This window comes from Scyliorhinus torazame, chromosome 5 (genome assembly GCF_047496885.1).
Source record: "Scyliorhinus torazame isolate Kashiwa2021f chromosome 5, sScyTor2.1, whole genome shotgun sequence".
Lineage (NCBI taxonomy): Eukaryota > Metazoa > Chordata > Chondrichthyes > Carcharhiniformes > Scyliorhinidae > Scyliorhinus > Scyliorhinus torazame.
The window spans coordinates 163989119-164012335 of record NC_092711.1 but is presented as its reverse complement, the minus strand read 5'-3'; the positions used below and the strand labels follow the sequence as shown (position 1 = coordinate 164012335).

At 44.8% G+C, this 23217-nt stretch overlaps 1 protein-coding gene across 1 annotated transcript in view; it reads right to left on the bottom strand.

The window, feature by feature from the left end:
* The window catches only part of LOC140420408 (uncharacterized), a 38809-nt gene that overhangs the window by 2480 nt on the left and 13112 nt on the right, over nucleotides 1–23217 (bottom strand). The window contains 2 exon segments of the mRNA XM_072504426.1: nucleotides 14–2930; nucleotides 19187–19693. Coding sequence (XP_072360527.1) covers nucleotides 1983–2930; nucleotides 19187–19693 — 1455 coding nt within the window. The 3' untranslated portion in view covers nucleotides 14–1982.

Below are 23217 nucleotides of genomic sequence, written 5' to 3'. Positions count from 1 at the left end.
AGGTGAATCTTACCCTGTGCCGGAGTCCGTCTCTTCCCTCCGGGTCGTGGCTCGATCACTTCTTCAGTTCCCCACGGTATTCACTCAGGATATTCGTAGCTGCTCGCTTGCGCCAAATGTTATTAGTTAGTAATGTCCTGCTTCTGGACTGTAGTAGACAGATTCAACAACGCTCGTTAAGGCAAAATAACAAGGCTTTATTTACAAAAAGACTGCATGCAGTAATGGCTGAAACTTGAGGTCAGAGAGCAGTTAGTACCACTGCTGATTCCTTCCCAAGTCCACGCTTTCAGAGAATCACCTCGGTATTTACACATTATCAAGATTGCATGACTACAGCTTAGTCAGGAATTCAACCTAAAGTAGAAACGGAAGCAATGTCATAAACCTGCTGACCTGTTGATCTTCTCGGACTCTTTGTCTCATCCTCATACCATTATCTTGTCCTTTGATAGAACATTAAAAGGTTGGAGAAGACTCATCCATTCCTTATCTTGTCTTATTCATACCGCCCTGGGTTATGACGGGTTAGCCTTATCAGAAATTCCAGAGGTCAGGCATTTTGGAATAGCTAAATTAGCATTCCTTACAAAGGGCTCTGGTACATTGAAGTGGCTAGGTCAGCTTTTCTTACATTGTACTGAATAGTTGACCAGTTTTCCCATTATGCCATTACTTAATTCGTACAACATCACACTCACTCTGCTGTATCTAGTATTCACCCTCCCAGTTATTCTGAAGGTGCTGATTCAGGCTGATTGACAGATCCATGCTCACTGCTTCCTGTCCTGGTTTGAATTGGATTGGATTGGATTTGTTTATTGTCACGTGTACCGAGGTACAGTGAAAAGTATTTTTCTGCGAGCTGCTCAACAGATCATTAAGTACATGAGAAGAAAAGGGAATAAAAGAAAATACATAATAGGGCAGCACAACATGTATCCTGGACAGAGAAACCTGAAAATCTTCCTGCAGACTGCTAGTCTAAATACATATAGATATCTGTATATTTATTGAGCGAAAGATACGTTTAATAGTCACAGTTACTTGAACAGAGATACAAGGATGATGTGAGGAAGAGCTTTATTCAACAGTGAGTAGTCATGACCGGGAACTCGCTGCCTACGAGGATGATAGAAGTGGAGACAATCAACAATTTCCAAATTTAAATTCTTGGACTTTTGAAGGAAATAAACTTACAGGAGAACGGGGATAGAGAGGGGGATGGGACAGACTGGATTGTTCTACAGAGAGTCTGGACTCGAGTTATTGAATGGACTCCCCCTGTGCTGTAAGGACTCTATGACTGGAGATATATAACGTAGCTACAGTACTATATTACAAGAGTAGAAATAGTAAAAATTTACTTCATTACAGAATCTTGAATAACATATGTTATACCACAGTATTAAACATTTAATCTCTATTATACAATAGCACTCAAAATATTTCTGTCCTATGTTAGTTTATAGTCCCCATAAATGTCAGCCAACTCCTGGGAAACCGCTGCTTTATTTGTGGACATTAGGAAAAAGACCGTCCTTTTACCCAAATAAATGTGTCGAGAGGGCGTGAAGGATGTCAGAATGGGCGGCACGTTAGCACCGTGTTTAGCACTGATGCTTCACAGCTCCAGGGTCCCAGGTTTGATTCCAGGCTTGGGTCACTGGCTGTGTGGAGTCTGCACATTCTCTCCACGTCTGCGTGGGTTTCCTCCGGGCGCTCCGGTTTCCTCCCACAGTCCAAAGATGTGCAGGTTAGGTGGATTGGCCGTGCTAAATTGCCCTTAGCATCCAAAAAGGTTAGGTGGGGTTACTGGGATGGGGTGGAGGTGTGGGCTTCAGTAAGGTGCTCTTTCCAAGGGTTGATTAGACTTGATGAGCTGAATGGCCGCCTTCCGCACTGTAAATTCTATAAATGAACACGGTTGATCCTGGATGTGATTAACAGCAACACCGACAGCAGAATCTGACCCCGTGTAATCATCTGTGAACTCTTTGGTGTGACTGCTGGTGGGATAACTGAGAGAATCCCTTCCCACACACAGAGCAGGTGAATGGCCTCTCCTTGGTGTGAACTCGCTGGTGCCTCTGCAGGTTTGATGAATGAGTGAATCCCTTGCCACAGTCAGAGCAGGTGAACGGTCTCTCCCCAGTGTGAACCCGCTGGTGTGTCATGAAGTGGATTGAATGGTTGAAGCCCTTCCCACACACACTGCAGGTGAACGGTCTTTCCCCGGTGTGAACTGTCTGGTGCGTCTGCAGGGTTGATAATCGAGTGAATCCCTTCCCACACACAGAGCAGGTGAATGGCCTCTCCCCAGTGTGAATCCGCTGGTGTTGCAGCAGGCTGGATGACTGAATAAAATTTTTCCCACACACAGAGCATCTGAACGGCTTCTCACCTGTGTGACGTCGCTGATGAATCAGCAGGGTAGATGACTGAGTGAATCTCTTCCCACATTGAGAGCAGTTGAATGGTCTCTCCCCAGTGTGAATTCGCTGGTGTGCCCGCAGATCTGGTGACTGAGTAAATTGCTTCCCACACTCAGTGCAGGTGAATGGCTTCTCCCCTGTGTGAACTCGCTGATGTCTCTGCAGATTGGGTAAGTGAGAGAATCCCTTCCCACACACAGTGCAGGTGAACGGCCTCTCCCCAGTGTGAACTCGCTGGTGTGTCTGCAGATTGAGTAACTGAATGAATTCCTTCCCACACTCAGAGCAGGTGAATGGCCTCTCCCCAGTGTGAACTCGCTGGTGTCTCTGCAGATGGGATAACTGAGTGAAGCCCTTCCCACACTCCGTGCACGTGAATGGCCTCTCCCCAGTGTGAACTCGCTGGTGCGTCTGCAGATTGGGTAACTGAGTGAATCCCTTCCCACACTCCGTGCAGGTGAATGGCCTCTCCCCGGTGTGAACTCGCTGGTGTGTCTGGAGTTTGAATGAATCACTGAATCCCTTCCCACATTCAGTGCAGGTGAAGGGCATTTCCCCGGTCTGTCCATGTTGATCAGTTTCCACTTCAGACAGGCATCCAAATTTATTCCCAAAATTCCCGTGTTCCCACAGATTCTGCATGATAAAGGTGTCCCTTGTGTGTCCCCAGATTCAACAGTATGTTGAAAATTCACTTACATAGAACACAGGTACGGTCTCTCCCCACTGTAAATGGTGCAATGTTTTTTCAGGCTGTGTAACTGTGTAACAACAGTCTGTGCTGTGGAACACTCTCACTCGCTGTGTGTGTGTTTTCCAGTCACGCAGATGATTAAAATCTTTTGAAGCCGTCAGAACAGAGAAACGTTTTCTCCTTCTAAATTTAAAAGCTGATGATATTCTGATCTCAGCGAATGGAGCGACTCCACCAGATCTTGATGTGACGTTTGGTTTGAGATTTCAGTATGTAGATCCTAACCTTCTGATATCCTGTAAAAGGTGTTTACAAAAGACATCACTGTCAGCCCAGGACAGAAATTCAGAACAGACAATTCTAGTTTCTCTGGAACATTCTTTCCTCTCTCATTCCCCAAAAGCTGTAAATCTCCATCCCACACACTCTCCCTCCATTCCCACTCTGCTGTATCTAATATTCACCCTCCCAATTCTCCTGAGGGGCTGATTCATGAGGGATCCAGGCTCACTGCTTCTTGTTGAAGAGGTGAAAATCTTCATCCAAGCGTCTATTGATTCGATAAAGGGGGGGGGTCTAATAATAATCTTTATTAGTGTCACAAGTTGGCTTACATTAACACTGCAATGGCATTGCTGTGAAAATCAACCAGTCGCCACACTCCGGCGCCAGTTCGGGTACATCGAGGGAGAATTTAGAATGTCCAATTCACATAACAAGCGCGTGTTTTGGGAATTATGGGAGGAAACCGAGGCAACCAGAGGAAACCCACGCAGACACTGGGAGAACTTGCAAACTCTGCACAGTGACCCAAGCTGGGAATTGAACCCGGGCCCTAGCACTGTGAAGCAACAGTGCTAACCACTGTGCTACCGTGCCACCCTGAGGAAGGGTTTAATTTTGGTAGCGAGTGGTTAAGAGTTTTCTGCCTATGATGGAGGTGGAAGTGGAGACGAATATTGATTTTAAAATAAAATTGGACCAGTATTTGAAGGAAATTAACTTGCAGGGGAACGAGCAAATAGAGGGGGGATGGAACTGACTAGTTTGTTGTAAAGAGAGTCGATATGGACTCGAGTTACTGAATGGATTTCTTCTGTGCTGTAATGACTCCATGACTGGAAATATATAACATAGCTACAGCACTATATTATACAACTAGAAATAATAAGAAATGTACTTTATTGCAGAACTATAAATAGTATATCTATTATGTACCATATAACACTAAACATATCTCTGGCCTATATTAATTTATTGTCCCCTTAAATGTCAGCCATCTCCTGGGGAAAGCAGCCCTTTAATTGTGAACATTAGGAAAGAGACCATCCTTTTAGCCAGACAAATAAATGTGTCAAGCTGAGGGAGCAAAGGATGTCAATGTCTTTAATGGAGAGAGAGACCTGGGCCAAGCTTTGCAGAGTCTGCACCCTCCCTGGATTCACTTCCTTTCCCTTCAGTTGCTGCAAGTGACCAATTGAAGGTGAGAATGAGAAAAGAAATGGAAAGGGGGAAGCATTGATTTCCTCCTAGATGTTGTACAGAGGAGAAAGTTTTAGATCTTTTAGTTTGTTAACAATTCTACAATACAACAGGACAACGCTGAATACAGAACAATCAGCAAGAAAACAAGGCCAGCGACTCCCCAGCGGTAGCCCCACATCAGTGGAAACGTGTGTGGGGTAAATCATGGGTGTGGAAGCAGTACATGCATGTCAGCAAGAGCAGGCGTGTGTGAAGGAGTATCTGAGTGAATGCTGCATGTGCCGGTCTGTGAGAGTGTGTGGGAGAGAATGAGCAGCACCGACCATCAGGAAAGGACACACCGACACCGAGAGAGACCCCTCCCCTCCCCGGAGGGGCACAGTTCAGCCCCAAAAGGCGGTTCCATTGCCCAAGAGACCAAGGCAGAGGACAGGGTAAACACACAAAACACAATAGTCACGATGCAAAAACACATCAGCTGCACCAAAGACAAAAAGCTCTAAACAATCAATAAAACGAAGCCGCCAGCAGCCGAGCCCGCGCGTGCGCACTCTCCCCCCCCCCCCCCCCCCGCCCCCCCCCCCCGCACATTCTTCCACATCCGCGGAAAGGCCCCAAACACATCTCCGGGTTCCAGTGCGCGTGCCCGGCGCGCGGGCACCGGATCCCCGCCCCCACCAATTGTTCCCTCTCCCGCCACACCTCCTCGAGACAAGGTTTCCAGGCAACCGGCTCCGGCCAGAGCGAGAAGCCGCTCGGTGATCACACTCTCGGCCCGGGACTGCGCATGTCCAAGGGAGCGGGGAGACTGCGCGTGTGCGGGGTAGAGCCCGCCTCCTGACCTTCCAGCTGACATATTGACCAATGGGTCGAATTGGAGGACCGGAAGGACTTTGTCCACCAGCCAATCAGAGCGCGTGTTTGTGTGAATGACGATTGAGCTTTGCACGGACTGAAATCGACTCTTGTCTGCAACATCTGTGAGTAAAACACTTTCTTTTCTCCCCCTTTCCATTTATTTTCTCGTTCTGACCTTCAGTTGGTCACTTGCAGCAACTGAAGGGAAAGGAAGTGAATCCAGGGAGGTTGCAGACTCTGCAAAGCTTGGCCCAGGTCTCGCTCTCCCTTAAAGACATTGACACCCTTTGCTCCCTCAGCTTGACACATTTATTTGTTTGGCTAAAAGGATCGTCTCTTTCCCAATGTTCACAATTAAAGGGCTGGTTTCCCCAGGAGATGGCTGACATTTAGGGGACACTAAAAATATCAGACAGAGATATGTCGAGTGTTGTTATATGGTACAGATTAGACATATTATTTATGGTTCTGTAATAAAGCACATTGATTATTATTTCAAGCTTGTAATCTAGTACAGTAGCTATGTTATATATTTACAGTCATCTTTTTCCTCAGAAGGTTGTTAGTCTCTGGATTTCTCTTTCACAGGGCCCAGTGGAGTCTGGGGTCATTGAATATATTTGAGGATGAGTTGGACAGATTTATATTTGATGAGGGAGTCAAGGATTATGGGGAACCGGCAGGAACATGGGGAGAAAGCTGAGATGAGTCTCAGTCATCAGGTATTTTCAAGACAAAGGTTGATGGGTTTCTAGATATTGAATATATCAAGGGATATGGGGGAATAGTGTGGGAAAATGGTGCTGATGTAGATCACCCAATGATATGATTGAATGGTCGAGCAGGCTGGATGGGCCATAAGCTTACTCTTTATTATGATCTCTGTGTCCAGGACAGGAAGCAATGATCATGGGTCTGTCAATCAGCCTGAAACAGCACTTTCAAGAGAATTGGGAGGGTGAATATTAGATGCAGCAGTGTGAGAATAGAGGGAGAGTGTGTGGGATGGAGATTTACAGCTTTTGGGGAATGAGCGAGGAAAGAATATTCCATGGAAAATAGAATTATCTGTTCTGAATTTCTCCCTGTTAAGACAGGTGATATTTTTTGAAAATTGTTTTTATAGGATATTAGAAGAGGAGAAATTACAGATAAATCTCAAACATCACGTCTAGATCTGACAGAGTCACTTGGATTCCTTGGGACCTGAATATTATCGGCTTTTGAATCTACACAGAACAATGTTTGTCTGTTCTGGCTGCTTCAGAAGATTTTGAACATTTGTGTGACTGGAAAAGCACCGAGACACATACACCCAAGTGAGCGTGTTCGAGAGCAGTGACTGTGGGATGACCTTTAACCAGTTACACAGCCTGATAGAATATTGCAACATTCACGGTGAGGAGAGACCGTGCTTGTGTTCTGTGTGGACGGGCTTCAACTAATTGTTTGACCTGGAGAGACACGAGAAGACGATGAACATGGAAAAACTGTGGAAATGTTGGGATTGTGGGAAGGGATACAGATACCCATCTACGCTGGAAATTCATCGACGCATTCACACTGGGGAGAGGCCGTTCACCTGCTCTGTGTGTGGGAAGGGATTCACTTGCTTATCCCAGCTGCAGAGACACCAGCGAGCTCACACTGGGGAGATGCCATTCACCTGTTCTCAGTGTGGGAAGAGATTCAGTCATTCATCCACCCTGCGGGCACACCAGCGAATTCACACTGAGGAATGGCCGTTCACCTGCTCTCAGTGTGGGAAGGGATTCGCTCAGTTATCTAACCTCAATTCACACCAGCGAGTTCACACTGGGGAGAGGCCATTCACCTGCAATCAGTGTGGGAAGAGATTCACTGAGTTATCCAGCCTGAAGTCACACCAGCGAGTTCACACTGGGGAGAGGCCATTCACCTGCTCTGAGTGTGGGAAGGGATTTACTCAATTATCGACCCTGCAGACACACAAGCGAGTTCACACTGGGGAGAGGCCATTCACCTGCTTTCAGTGTGGGAAGGGATTCACTCATTTATCCAACCTGAAGTCACACTATCGAGTTCACACTGGGGAGAAGCCATTCACCTGCGCTCAGTGTGAGAAGGTATTTACTCATTTATCCAGCCTGAAGTCACACCAACAACTTCACACTGGTGAGAGGCCATTCACCTGCTCTGTGTGTGAAGATGTTCAAGGAGTTATCCAACCTATTGGTCCACCAGTGAGTTCACACCAGGGAGAGGCCATTCACCTACTCTGATAAGGGAAAGGCATTCAATGATCCATCCCGCCTACGGAGACATCAGTGAGTTCACACTGGGAAGAGGCCATTCACCTGCTTTCACATGAGGGAGAAAGGAATAGAAGGATATGCTGATGGGGGAGATGAAGAAGGGTGGGCAGAGCCTCATGTGGAGCATAAATACTGACAGATACCAATTGAGCCGACTGGCCTGACCCTGTGCTGTAGACTCAATGGAACAGAGACAAATGTATTTATTTTAGATCTACCTGTAGTGGGAGGAAAAACACCATAAAGTAAATGTCCTTCAGCAGCTTTTAAGAATATAGGACATACAGTGCAGAAGGAGGCCATTCGACCCATCGAGTCTGCACCGACCCACTTAAGCCCTCACATCCACCCTATCCCCATAACCCAATAACCCCTCCTAACCTTTTTTGGTCACTAAGGGCAATTTATCATGGCCAATCCACCTAACCGGCACATCTTTGGACTGTGGGAGGAAACCGGAGCACCCGGAGGAAACCGACACGCAGACACGGGGAGAACGTGCCGACTCCACACAGACAGTGACCCAGCAGGGAATTAAACTAGGGACCCTGGTGCTGTGAAGCCACAGTGCTAATCACTTGTACTTTGTGGATCATTTCAGTGGAAATGTGCTCTCCCAGGCTCAAAGAGCATCAGCCCACTGGAAGCAGTCGTGAGATTGGCCAGAATATACCCATTGTATAGAACCTTGGTTAGACCGCAGCTGGAGTACTGTGTGCAGTTTTACTCCCCTTACCTTAGAAAAGGTATTATTGCCACAGAGGGAGTGCAATAAAGGTTCACCAGACTTGTATCTAGCTTCCCCTTCAATGTATTCACGTTGTTTACCTCAACCACTCGCTGTGGTGGCGAGTTCCACATTCTCACCACTCGCTGGGTAAAGAGGTTTCTCAGCAAATCCCTATTGGATTATTGAACCCCTTTCTCATCTTAAAGACTTCCATCGGGTCACCCTTCAGTCTTCTCTTTTCTAGAGAAAAGCAGCCCCAGCCTTTCCTGTGGGTTAATGTTCTCAGTTCTGATATTATTCCTGGGCAGCACGGTACCACAGTGGTTAGCACTGCTGCCTCTCAGCACCAGCGACCCAGGAGGTTCAATTCCGGCCTTGGATAACTGTCCGTGTGAGTTTTCACTTTCTCCCTGTATCTGTGTGGCGGATGTGCAGGTTAGGTGGATTGGCCATGCTAAATTCCTCCTTAGCGTCCAAAGATGTTTAGGTTGACGGGTTATTGGGATGGGACAAGTGAGTGTGCTTGGGTGGTGTACTCTTTCAGCGGGCTGGTACATAATGTGAGGGGCTGAATGGCCTCCTGCACTATAGGGATTCTATAAATCTTAGTTGCACCTTCTCCAGTGCCTCTATTTCCTTTTTCCAAATGGAGATCACAAATGTTGACAGTGCTCCCAGTGTAGTCTAACCGTTGTCTAAACAAGTTGAACATAACCTCCCTGTTTTTCAATTCTATCCCTCTCGAATGGAACCCTCTGTATGGGCCCCACAGTTTAGGAAAGATGTGAAGTTCTCAGAGAGGGTGCAGAGGAGGTTTATGAGAATGTCACCAGGGATGAAGGACTTCAGTTAGTTGGAGAGACTGGAGCAGCTGAATTTGTTCTTTTTCAGACATAGTCATTAGTACCCAGAAGGAGGACATTCAGCCCATCGAATGATATGGGAAATAAAGTGTGAATGTGATTAAAGTAAGTTATATTCATGAAAGCTCTCTGTCTCTCTCACACACTTTTCCCCACCAGATCCATTGGCCTACACATCTGTTGTTTCATTCATGGGATGTGGGCATTGCTGGCTGGGCTGCATTTGTTGCCCGTCCCTAATTGCCCTTGAACTGAGTGGCTGCAGTTAAGAGGCAGCCACATTGCTGTGGGTCTGAAGTCACAAATAGGCCAGACCACGTCAGCATGGCAGATTTCCTTCTCCAAAGGACATCAGTGAACCAGATTTTTTTTCCAACCATCAACAATTCCTTCATGGTCATCAATGACTTTAATTCCAGATATAAATGAATGCAAAATTCACCATCTGCCGAACCTGGATCCCTATTGTATTCCCGTGGGTCCTTAGATTATTAGTCTAGCTATTGTTTTCCTAGATCTGTTTTGTGAGAGATGAATATAGATCACTATAGCCGATAATTCTGAGCTGTTTTCGAGTTGTTTCCTTGACATCCTGTACTTTCCCACTAATTTGCAGAAACAACAGCCTGACCAGCAGCAACTGTACTGTGTATAAACGTGTGTTATTGCAACTACTCCTTGAGATGCTTCGGTTCGCCGAAGCATTCCCTGCATGTTTGTAATAAAGATTCCCAAACTTTTACCAACTCTGGACTCCGAGTGACATTTGTCCCACAACAACCTGGTGTCAGGAACAGGATCCACTGACGGATCCTGATTTAACAGTAAGAATTCTTACAACACCAGAGTAAAGTCCAACGGTTTGGTTTGAATCGCAAAACAAACCTGTTGGACTTTAACCTGGTGTTGTAAGACTTCCTGCTGTGCCCACCACAGTCCAATGCCGGCATCTCCACATCATGGCTCTGATTAAAGGAAGGTCCCCGTGGACAGCAGACACTGGGGTGTTGTTTGTTTTATACCACCCGTGTTTAGTTCAGTCTGACTGACAACTGGGGCCTCCTCGGAACCTCAGGGATCTGCTTCTGGTCTGTTTCTGTGACATCCACTCGATGTAATTTCAATAACTGTAACATTTCAGACAGGAATTGTCGGTTTTACACCAAGGATATGTTTGGGGGCGATGCTGAAGTCCCCGTAACCGAGAGGGTTTTGTAGCTGCCAAAATATGAGGGGATAAAGCCGTAAGGGAGGTGAAAAAAAAAGAGTTAGGCAGTTGGACAGAGTTTGGCATGTGTTCCGAGGTCCCAGATAGGGGTCAGCCAGCATCATCACATCGATGGATCTGCACAGAAAAGCTCCAATCAGGCGGAACTTACAAGTCCATGGTGAGGTTAGTGTCTCGGGGATTTGAAGGACCCTTGGAAGATAAAGAGGTCAGAGTGGACTCCCCCACAGCAGGAAAGGTAATTTTGAAATTCCTTTGGTCCTCTTCACAACATTTTCTCGGGAATATAATTCAAGAAACATAAAAGCTGCGTTTGTGCTGGGGGTCACCTCCCGAGGGCAGTGTTTCTGCAACCTCCTAAGAAGGTGCCAGATGTAGAAGGAAGACTTTGGAAGTTAAATAAGTTTGTCTATTTTTTCAGAGTATATGGTACTTTTCATTTGGATCAGTTTTGTTCAAGTCGGGTTGTCTCCACCAGAAGGCAGAAGCTGCCGTGCTTTATTGGTAACATGGTAGGAAACTCTCGGGCATCTTTATGATGCATGTTGATGACTGTCTATGTGGTGGTACGAGTGAGTTCCAAAACAATGATACTGACAGGATCTGAACAACATTTAAGGTTGGAATCAGGCTTCTGGGACCTTTAAATAAATTGGATTGGAAAGCGAGCAGTGTGGGTCTGATGTGACTTTACATCAACAATTTCACAGAGACAGTATGAACCCTGTCACAGTCAATGGGGCTGGGGTCTCAGAGAAAGTGGAACATAGGAATTGGGCAGCAGTAGTCAATTCAGCCCTTCGACCCTGTTCTGCCATTCAATCAGATCTTGGCTGATCTCTTCCTGATCTAAAATCTACCTCCCCACATGTTGGCCATATCCCTTTAACCGTTTTTGAAATCAAAATATATCTCTCTTTCTTGAAAACATTTAATTACTGAATTTTGCAAATTCACCGCCGTCTGCAATAAGTAGTTCTTCCTCATCTCAGTTCTAAATCTACCGCCTCTCAACTTATATCCGTGACCTCTTGTTCCCCACAAGGGGGAACATTTGGTCTATGTTTACCTTATCAATCCCATTTAGTATTTTATACAACTCGATCAGATCCCTCTCATCCTTCTAAACTCCAGCAAGTATAAGCCCAAACTGTTTCCTCACGTCAAACCGTTCATCCCCGGAATCAATCTGGTGAACCTCCTCTGAACTGCCTACAATACCACCACATCCTCCCTCAAATAAGGAGGCCCAAACTGGACACAGTATTCCAGATGTGATCTCACCAACACCCAGACAATTACAACAACACTGCTCTACTTTTATACTCCAGTCCTTTTGCAATAAACGCTAACATTCCATTTGCCTTTTTAATTACATGCTGAACCTGCACTTTCTTGTTGAATACAATCTGATCACACAGAGGGGTGTCTGATAATAGCGAAAAATTACAGAGCTGCGCTTTGAGCCTGAGATCTCTTATGAAACTGTCAAGTGTTTCACATGCCTTTTGGACTCTTTTTCGGAATATATAGCACTCAAACATTTCATTAATCTGCAATTCACAGTGTCTGTTGAACTTTTCTGTGACTATTATATTTTTTCTTATCAACTTCACTCTTGAAGTGGAATGAGTTATACAATTCTAACGCTTGTGGTCCAACCATGGTTAAGCACAGCGCAATCTTTCACTGATCACTGCCCGCTTCGAGGTCTGAGGCTGAGAGGTACAATTTAAACTGTGGTTTGAAATTCCTCCAGTTTACATCTACTTTACCCAATGTTCTGAACTGCTTTGGAGCCTGCAAACCCTCCATGAAGCTTCGACTGGGCTCTTCTGTTCAAAATGACTGGCTTCCATGAGGGTGTTGCAATTAGTCTGGATGAGATTTTTTTTTGACCTTCGCAAGTATTTTGGTGGGGGGAGATTGTTTTCTTTTCCTCTCTAAATCTAACTATTCTATCTTAGGATCCACACCTGGTACCATGTGATGTTCTCTGTTGTGTACGTGGTGTTGAACAAAGAACATCAAGCTAAGTAAACAAACAAAGCTGATTTATTTACACTACATAAATAAGATACGAACAAGTTCCAAGGTAAAAGTTATTAAATGAAACAATATCTCTAACTACTGATCTCTCAACTATGCAACTAATCTCTCATGCCGAAACATCTTCTCCCAGAATCCCAGGAGTCACCTTATATTTATTTGACTGCTCCTTATCTCCATCTGGTGGTGAGAAGTATTAACATAAAATTGTTAACCCTTTGTCATCTTTACAATTTTCATATTGTTACAGATCCCTCTGCCCAGATGCATCTTGAATCTGCTTTCCATTTAAATAATAATTTGCCTTTATTATTTTTGGCCAAAATGGATAACCTCACACTTATCTACATTAAACTCCATTTGCCAAATTTTAGCCCAATCTCCTATCCTACCTATATCCATCTGTAAAATCTTTACCTCCTCTTCACTGCCTGCATTCGCACCACTTTTAGATGTTTCCAAAGCTGGGACTGAGCAGCTGCAAAGTCGAAGCCAATTGGATTGGCTGGGCACACAGACAAGGCCGGACACAAGTTTTGATGTCATCGAGCTGAGTTCTGTAATGAAACGTCCAAAGGTCGAGGACATTTAACGGTTGAACAAAACGTTAAAAAATACAAGATGGAGAAATGTGAGCTGAAATTTCCATCTTTGGGTGAGCTAAAGAGTATAAAATAGATTGTTTGCAGTGATGCCTCTCACTCGCATGAGACTGTCTCAGTGTCTGGACAGTGAGTGATGTTTAAAAATCAAACAACATTTTTCCTTCTAGATTCAAAGGTCGATGATATTCAGCTCCCATGAATCGTGTGACTCTGTCAGATCTTGATGTGATGTTTGGTGTGAAATTTCTGTCTGTAAATCCTCCCCTTCAACCCTGTAAAAGGAGTTTACAAAAGCCATCGCTGTTAGTGCAGGATACCCAAATGGAGTGCGAAATTCGATCCTGTTGTAAGATCTGGGTTTGGCTCCAATCTCAATTGTAACACTCAAATCAATTACATGTCAGAATGTGTTGCGATCGTTATCTAAATGGAACCTGCTGCTCCTGACTAGTTACAGACCATTCCGGGTACAAGAATGTTGTCACAGAATTCATTAAGTTGATTGTAATAAAATCACAATACTTAACATCGTCAGTGGATCAGTCTGTTTACTCTGGGTCACCAGCTCTCGAGTTCCGAGTGACTGTGGGCTGTCACTTGTTCTTTTTTCTAAAATACATTTAGAATACCCAATTAATTTTTCCAATGAAAAGCAATTTAGCGTGGCCAATCCACCTACCCTGCACATCTTTTGGGTTGTGGGGGTGAAACCCAGAGTGACCCAGAGCTGGGATTGAATCTGGGACTTTGGCACTGTGCTAACCACTGCGCCACCATGTTGCTGCTATCTCTTGTCCTGTTGACCGATGTCTAACTTCTTACTTCATGTTGTGTTGTGCACCGAGCTCCAGAGAATTGTAGCTCATTAACCTTTTCTAGAAACCAGCTCGATGCATGGTCGGTAGTATCCTGAACTTCAGATTGGCCCAAACAGCACATGATCAGTCGCTGATTGATTAAATGATGCAACATCAATGTCTGATTGGTCTCTGAAGGTTGTTGGTCACCTTGCTGATGTTGTTTCCCATTTACCCAGTCACCTTGCTGTTGTCACTTCCCATTAACTACTAAATAGTTACCCAGGACCTCAGTCACTTGTGGTAACATCCTTTTTTTATTGCTGTCTCTTGCTGTTTTATTACGTTTCTAGCTTTTGCACTAAGATAGCAAGGCAGCACAGGTAATTTGTGTGTCTACGTACTTGTAATAAGAGGATATGTGGTGTCAATTCCTCATGATTGATGTCCGTCAGGCTCATCGTCCTAATACATCTCAGATGTTATGTGTAACTTAGTGACTGCTGATGCCTGAAGCAAGTTACTTAACTACAAATAGCTGTAAGTACACGAGATACACAAACTTAAACTAACACAGCAACTACTACAGAACATAGAAAATAAATCCATAAAGGTGATTGGTGTACTAAAGTTCAAGTAGCAAGATACACATTACAAAACAGCATTATCTATTAATAAATGACGTGTTCATAAGAAATACAAATCACAGAAACTGCATAACGACAACATCATTACAGAAACATTACAAAACCCAAATTAATGCAGATAATCTGTGTATACTTTGAAGGAAAGTGATTATTTTGCTTTAAGTTAAAAAGCGAATACAGTTGACGACACATAATTTCTCCAGCATTGGCACGCACAATTAATCTACAAGAAACATCACATACAACAGAGATTCTCATTCTGCATTAGTCCTGTGGTAAAACCATAAAACGTAACCCTACTTTGGGCTAAGACAATATGGTACAAGTCACTTGTCAAGGAGGAGTGCACCTGAATACAGAAACTCACAGAGTGCGATACTGTATTGAGTGAATTGATTCATACACTTTGATTCTGTGATAACCGAACATAACTAAACCAAAACTATTAAAATGACTAAACAGTGACTTCCCTTGAATATTATGATCACTGTTACCCAGATGCTCCATCACCATGTTTATTGATGAATCCTGTCTCACTGCACACTGAGGTCTCGGATAGACTGCTTCCTGGTTGGCTCCAGAAGGAACAGCTCTAAGAAATTCTCCCCCAAAAACTTTATCAACCCAACATATTTTTGCCAATCTGATTATCCCAGTCTACTTTTTTTTTCTTTATAAATTTAGAGTACCCAATTCATTTTTTCCAATTAAGGGGCAATTTAGCGTGGCCAATCCACCTACCCTGCACATCTTTGGGTTGTGGGAGTGAAACCCACGCAAACACGGGGAGAATGTGCAAACTGCACACGGACAGTGACCCAGAGCTGGGATCGAACCTGAGACCTCGGCGCCATGAGGCAGCAGTGCTAACCACTGCGCCACCATTCAGCCCATCCCAATCTACTTTGATTAAAGCCACCCATGATTATTGTGGCACATTAATTACAAGCCTTATTTATCACTCCTTGTTCATTCTACCTGCAGTATAACTACTGTTAGGAGGCCCGTTAACTACTCCCAAAAAATACATCGTACATTTACTATTTGTTAGTTTGACTGAAATTGATTGCTCATCCTCATCTTTCAGGCTAAGGTGATCACTCAGTACTGACAAAATGTTATTCTTAATTGACAGGAGTGATCGCTTCAACTTTTCCTAGCTTCCTGCCATTCCGACAATACCCTTCAACATTTAGATTCCCGCCTTTGTCAACTTTTGACCAAGTCTCTGAAATGTCTATCAGGACGCACATTTATCTCTTTCCACACTGATAATTCATCCCTTTGTTACAAATGCTGCGCATATTTCCAGTCCATTTTCAGGAGTTCAACAATCCAACCAGGATATGATGAGAAACCTCTTTACCCAGCGAGTGGTGTCAATGTGGAACTCGATACCACAGAGAGTGGTTGAGGTGAACAGCATGACTACATTGAAGGGGAAGCTAGACACAAACATGCGGGAGAAAGGAATAGAAGGATATGCTGATGGGGGAGATGAAGAGGGCTGGGTGGAGGCTCATGTGGAGCATTAATACTGACAGAGACCAATTGAATCATCTGGCCTGGTCCTGCAGACTCAATGGCACAGAGACAAATGTATTTATTTTAGATCTACTTGTAGTGGGGGTAAACACTATTTACTATCCAGGATCAAAGAAATGTACTTCATCAGATTTTTAAAATAATAATAATCTTTATTGTCACAAGAAGGCTCATATAAACACTGCAATGAAGTTACTGTGAAAAGCCCCTAGTCGCCACATTCCGGCACCTGCTCGGGTACACCGAGGGAGAATTAAGAATGTCCAATTCATCTAACAAGCACATCTTTCGGGACTTGAGAGAGGAAACCGGAACATCCGGAGGAAACCCACGCAGACACCGGGAGAACATGCAGACTCCACACAGACAGTGACCCAAGCCAGGAATCGAACCTGGGACCCTGGAGCTGTGAAGCAACTGTGCTACACACTGTGCTAACGTGCTCCCCTTGTAGATCATTTCAGTGGAAATGTGCTCTCCCAGGCTCAAAAAGCATCAGCCCACTGGAAGGAAAGTCGTGAAACCGACCAGAATAAACCCATTGTATAGAACCTTGGTTAGACCCCAGCTGGAGGACTGTGTGCAGATTTACTCCCCTTACCTCAGGGAAGGTATTATTGCCACAGAGGGAGGGTAATAAAAGTTCACCAGACTTGTTCAGGGAATGGCGGGACTGTCCTATGAAGAGAGATTGGGGAAACTGGGCCTGTATTCTCTGGAGTTTCAAACTGAGAGGGGATTTCATTGAAACCTACAAAATACTTAAAGGAATAGACAGGGTGGGTGCAGGTGAGATGGTTCCCCTAGTTGGAGAATCTGGAACCGGGGGACACAGTTTCAAAATAAGGGGGAAGTCATTTAAGATCGGTCTCGGAGGAGACATTTCTTTACTCAGAGGGTTATGAATCTTTGGAATTCTCTACCCCAGAGGGCTGTGGAAGCTCAGTCATGGTGTGTTTAAAGCAGAGACTGACAGATTTCTAAATAACAATAACACAAAGGGATATGGGGATAGTGTGGGGGAAAAGGCATTGAAGTGGATGATCAGCCGTGGTTGTATTGAATGGTGGAGCAGGCTCAACGGGCTGAATGGCCAAGTCCTGCTCCTATGTTCCAAAATTACAAAGATAGGCAGGAATGTAAATTGTGAAGAGGACATAAGGAGGCTGCCAAGTAACATAGATCAGTTAAATGAGTGGGAAAATGTTAGTGGGAATGAATCCGAAAGAATCACTCGACACTCGGGTCTGCACCAATCGTCAGTTTATTGAGGTTACACCGGCAGGGAACGAGTCACAGAGCGATACAGATACATCTCCGCCGAACAAATAAAATCAGCGATCTTTATACCATTTCAAACAGTTACTCCGCCCATCTCGGCTGGACTCAATCCAATCATAGTGATTATAGATTACAGATATTGACCTTTAGAACCAATGAAATTGGATATTGGGCAGCAAGGACCTGTGTGATCATATCATGGACACTTGGGGGGGGGGGGGGGGGGGGTGGAGAGTTACTCATGGTCTTATGACATCTTCCAGACCCCCTTATCAACCACCCCTGGGTCTTTTTCTTTCATTAAAAAAAATAAAATTAGAGTACCCACTTCTTTTTTCCAATTAAGGGGCAATTTAGTCTGGCCAATCCACCTACCCTGCACAACTTTGGGTTGTGGGGGTGAGACCCATACATACGGGGAGAATGTGCAAACTCCACACGGACAGTGACCCAAGGACGGGATCGAAGCTGGGACCTTGGTGCCGTGAGATAGCAGTGCTAACCACTGTGCCACATGGACAGATTTCTGATTTTCTCTCCTTGATTTAAGGTACTGGTCTGTGGTTCCCCATTTTCTCTCTCCCTCCTTAAATATTGGGGTTACATTTACCACCTTCCAATCTGCAGGAACCACTCCAGAATCTATAGAATTTAGAAAGATGACCACCAATGTATCCACTATCTCTACAGCCGCCTCTTTCAACACTCTGGGATGTAGAGCAGCAGCTTTTGGAGATTTATTAACTTTCAATACCATTCATTTCTCCAGTACTACTTTTTTACTAATACTAATATCTTTTAGTCCCTCGTGCTCACTAGTCCCTTAGTTCTCTCGTGTTTTGGGGACAATTTCTGTCTCCATGAAGACAGACACATTGTTTAGATTCTTTGCCATTTCCTTATTCCCCCTTGTAAACTCTCCTGTCTCTGCCTGGAATGGACCCACATTGGTCTTCGCTAATCTTTTTCTTTTCACATACTGATCGAGAATATTCATTGATTTTTATGTTTCTCGCCAGTTTGCTCTCACATTCTATTTTCTCTTTTATCAGTTTCTTGGTCCTTTGCTGAATTCTAAAACATGTTCCCAATCCTCAGGCTCACTACTATTTTGGCCACTTTATGAGTCTCTTCCATGGATCTAAACTTTCCTTGTTAGCCATGGTTGCACCACTTTTCCTGTTGACAGTTTTGTTCCTCAAAGCAATCTAATTTAATGTCAATAGGTAATAATTCCTGAAATGCTGGCGATTGCATATCTGCCATTGTATCTTTTATTGTCATTTCCTAGTCTACCATAGACAACATGCCCCTCAGCTTGACAGTTTTCTTCTGTGAGAAACACCCAGATAAAATAATCAAAAGAACCACGTGACCACCATTGTCCATCTCTATGGCAACAAGCATAATTTAGGGGGTTCCAAACAGAAATGTGATCTAAATATATTCTTACACCCTTTCACTCTGTGATCCTTGTGAAATTTGAAGCCAAGTATTTGCCACAAGGCTCAAGAGCATCAGCCCACTGGAGGCAAAGTCGTGAGACCGGCCAGTCCAGCAGAACGAAACCCTCCGACCCTCCCCATTGACCAACCTTGAACACAATGCAATCTGTGGTGTAATTGAGAACAGAAACAATAACAGCAGAATCCAACCCCTGTAATCAATTGTGAACTTGTTGGTGTCTCAGCAGGTGTGATGAAACATAGAATCCCTTCCCACATTGAGTGCAGGTGAACGGCCTCTCCCCAGTGTGAACTCGCTGGTGAGTCTGCAGGTTGGATGAATCACTGAATCCCTTCCCACACTGAGAGCAGATGAATGGCCTCGCCCCAGTGTGAACTTGCTGGTGTCTCAATAGGTGGGATGAATCACTGAATCCTTTCCCACACTAAGAGCAGGTGAACGGCTTCTCCCCAGTGTGAATTCGCCGGTGTTTCTGCAGGTTGGATAATTGAGTAAATCCCTTCCCACACTGAGAGCAGGTGAATGGCCTATCCCCAGTGTGAATTCGCTGGTGTCTCAATAGGTGGGATGAATCAGTGAATCCCTTCCCACACTGAGAGCAAGTAAATGGCTTTGCCCCAGTGTGAACCCGCTCGTGAATCTGCAGGTGAGATAACTGAGAGAATCCATTCCCACATTGAGAGCAGGTGAATGGTCTCTCCCCAGTGTGAACTCGCTGATGTTTCTGCAGAGTGGATGAACGACTGAATCCCTTCTCACAGTGAGAGCAGGTGAACAGTTTCTCTCCAGTGTGAACCCGCTGATGTGTCTTCAGGCTGGATCACTCAGTGAATCCCATCCCACACACAGAGCAGGTGAACAGCCTCTCCCCAGTGTGACTGCGTCGATGAGCTTCCAGCTCTGATGGGAATCTGTATCCCTTCCCACAGTCCCCACATTTCCACGGTTTTTCCATGTTTTGGGTCTCCTCGTGTCTCTCCAGGTTGGACAATCAGTTGAAGCCTCGTCCACACACAGAACACGTGTACGGTCTCTCCCCGCTGTGAATGGTGTGATGTTTCTCCAGGCTGTGTAACTGGTTAAAGCTCTTTCCACAGTCAGTGCTCTGGAACACTCTCACTCGGGTGTGTGTGTGTCTCCAGTCACACTGATGTTTAAAAGCTTTGAAGCTGACAGATCGGACAAACATTTCTCCTTCTAGATTTAAATTCTGATGAAATTCAGGTCTCAAGGAAGCGAATGACTCTGTCAGATTGAGACATACATTTGAGATTTCTGTCTGTAATTCCTCCTCTTCTAATATCCTGTAAAAACAATTTACAAAATACATCACTGTCAGTACAGGATAGAAATTCAGAACAGACAATTAAATTCCAGTTTTCTGCAACATTTCTCCTTTCTCATTCCCTAAAAGCTGTAAATCTCCATCCCACACACTCTCCCTCCATTCTCACTCTGCTGTATCTAATATTCACCCTCCCAATTCTCCTGAAGGTGCTGATTCAGGCTGATTGACAGATCCATGCTCACTGCTTCCTGTCCTGGGCATAGAGGTCATATCAAATAGGAGCTGCAGTCGGCCATTTGGGCCTGTTCAACCATTCAACGAGATCATTGGCCGATCTATCTCAGCACCATTTTCCCAAACTATCCCCCACATCCCTCGATATCTTTAATATCTAGAAACCTATCAATCTCTGTCTTGAAAATAATTGATGACGGAGGCTCCACGGTCTCTGGGGTAGAGAATTCCAAAGGTTCACCACATCCTCGAGTGAAGAAATCCCTCCTCATCTCAGCTTTCTCCTCATTTTCCTGCCTGTTCCCCATAACCCTCGACTCTCTCGTCAATCAGAAATCTGTCCCGGGGGGAGAGTATCCCGTAATACGGCCATGGGAGTAGCTGCTATTCCACAGGTTCTAGTGTCACTCGCCTATAATCCATCATTTATCCTGATTGCCCGGCACTCATCTACCTAATCCTTGAATTAATATTTGTTGTCATGTCCCTGGAACGTTTCGGGATTACGTTTGGTAAGATTATGCTGAAAAGCATCAAGGAATCCGTTGATAAAAGAGTGCAGGCGGATTCAGTGGGGGTGGAGCCACCTTTTCAACATGGGGCCTGACCCTCAGGAGGACCCTCGACCCCGCGCTCTCCGGGACTCTCTCGGAGGCGGTAAAAATGATGACTGCCGATATTCTCCGTGTTACTGACCAGAGGCTGAGTGTGCTGACTCAATAGCTGTGAGCTCATGAGGCCGAGCTGCAAAACACCATGAAGAGGCTCGATGATCCGGAGGAGAGAATCTTGAACGTTGAGCAAGATGCCTCCTCGGCATCTCCTCAATTCTTGGAAAACCGGCCGAGTGCTGTGGTGGACTCCTGGAAGACTTGGAGAACTGAGGGTCAGAGAAAGAACATCCGAGTCGTCGGCCTGCCGGAATAGGTGTAGAGGGTAAGGTTCCCGTTAGGTTCTGGATCCTGTCTTTGACGCCGAGGGATAGTTTCCAACCCAGACCTGTAATCATTCATTTCCACAACTTGAAAGATCACCAGTCGGTCCTGGAGACAGGTAAGGTGAGGTGGGACCTGGCTCCATGAGGGAGTGAGGATTTCCTTCTTCCAGGACTTTCCGGCAGCCACACAAACGAAGCATCGGGGCTTTCAGAAAGTATTTCCCAAGGTGCCACATCAAAGGTCACTGCACAACAAAGGAGCTCATGGTGTAGACTAGAGGCCAACATATAGAGGATTGGTTAGCTCACAGGAAGCAGAGAGTGGGTATAAATGGGTCATGTTTGGGTTGGTAAGATGTGACAAGTGGAATGTCACAAGGATCAGTGCTGGGCCCTCAACTATTTACAATCTATATTAATGAGTTGGATGGGGTTAAATTTGCTGATGACACAAAGAGGGATTGGAAATTAATTTGCCAAGTGCTCTTCAAGAGAATGCAAAGTGCAACAAATAGATTAAGTGAGTGGGAGCAAATTGACAGATGGAGTATAACTTGGGAAAATGTGAACGTGTCCACTTTGGCAGGAAGGATTAAATAAAACATTATTTAAATGGAGAGAGATTACAGAACTCTGAGGTACAGAGGGATCTGGGTGTCCTGGTACAGGAATCACAAGTTAGTTTGCCGTGTTACGACACCCTGGGATAGTGCGCGGTCAATTCCAGCCCCACGTGCCCCGGAGTCACAGCACAAGCGAATTAACCAATAATTCTTATAAAAATACCCTATGTCTTTGGCCCTTGGCTGCCCAATAATCAGTCACCATTGTTGCAAATGTAAATACGATTACTGTTTATTTATAACAAGAACAATAATAAAATATGCAGCAAACACAACTGATTAACTATAAGCCAATTCCTAATTCCCACTTTAACCTGCCCCCAGCCTCTATATATACACACACATAGACAGACAAACACAGAGGGGTGGAAAGGGATAAAATCAAAAGTGAAATAAATTATTTTTTTCAGATGATGGTTTTTAGTGCACTTTTCTTCACAGCAAACCTGCAGATTAAAGTCTTTAGTTTACAGCCTGTACTGATCTCTGTAGATTAATTTGTTCAGGTGCTCTGTAGTTTAGAAATGCAGTACTCACACTTTTCTGGAGAGGCACCTCATCTCTGTTCAAACTTTTCTTGCAGTTTGTGGTTTGTATTTGGGTCTCCATGGTTTCAGGAATACAGCACCCACAGGCTATCTGGGAAGAGAGATAGCACTCACAGCTGCCTTCTGGAGAGAGAGTTAGTCAGTTCTGCCTCGTGTTGCTAGAATCAAACTGCAAGCTTGGGACTCTGAAAAACATCCCAGTGTGATAGGATCCAATCACCGCCTGTTACCTCGGAGCACAGCCTTTTGGGCCAATTCATTGGCCACCAGCGAATCAATCAAACCGAGTCCCAACCCCAATTCTTACACTGGTGCCTAAAGGTCTGCAGCTCCAGTTTAAACCAGCACAGACTCCTGGATTCTTCTGCTTGAATTAAAGATACAGGCTGCTTGCCTTAAAATGACTTGTCCATTAATCATCCATGGACCAAAAATGTAACGGCAAAAATAAAAGAAAGGGGAAATAAGGTTATGAAAAGGAAGGGCCCTTACAGCCGGTACAGCAAGTGATGAGGAAGGTGAATGGAATATTGTTGTTTATTGCAAAGGGACTGGAATATAAAAGTTGGGATGTTTTGCTGCAGTTGTACAGGGCCTTGGTGACGCCAT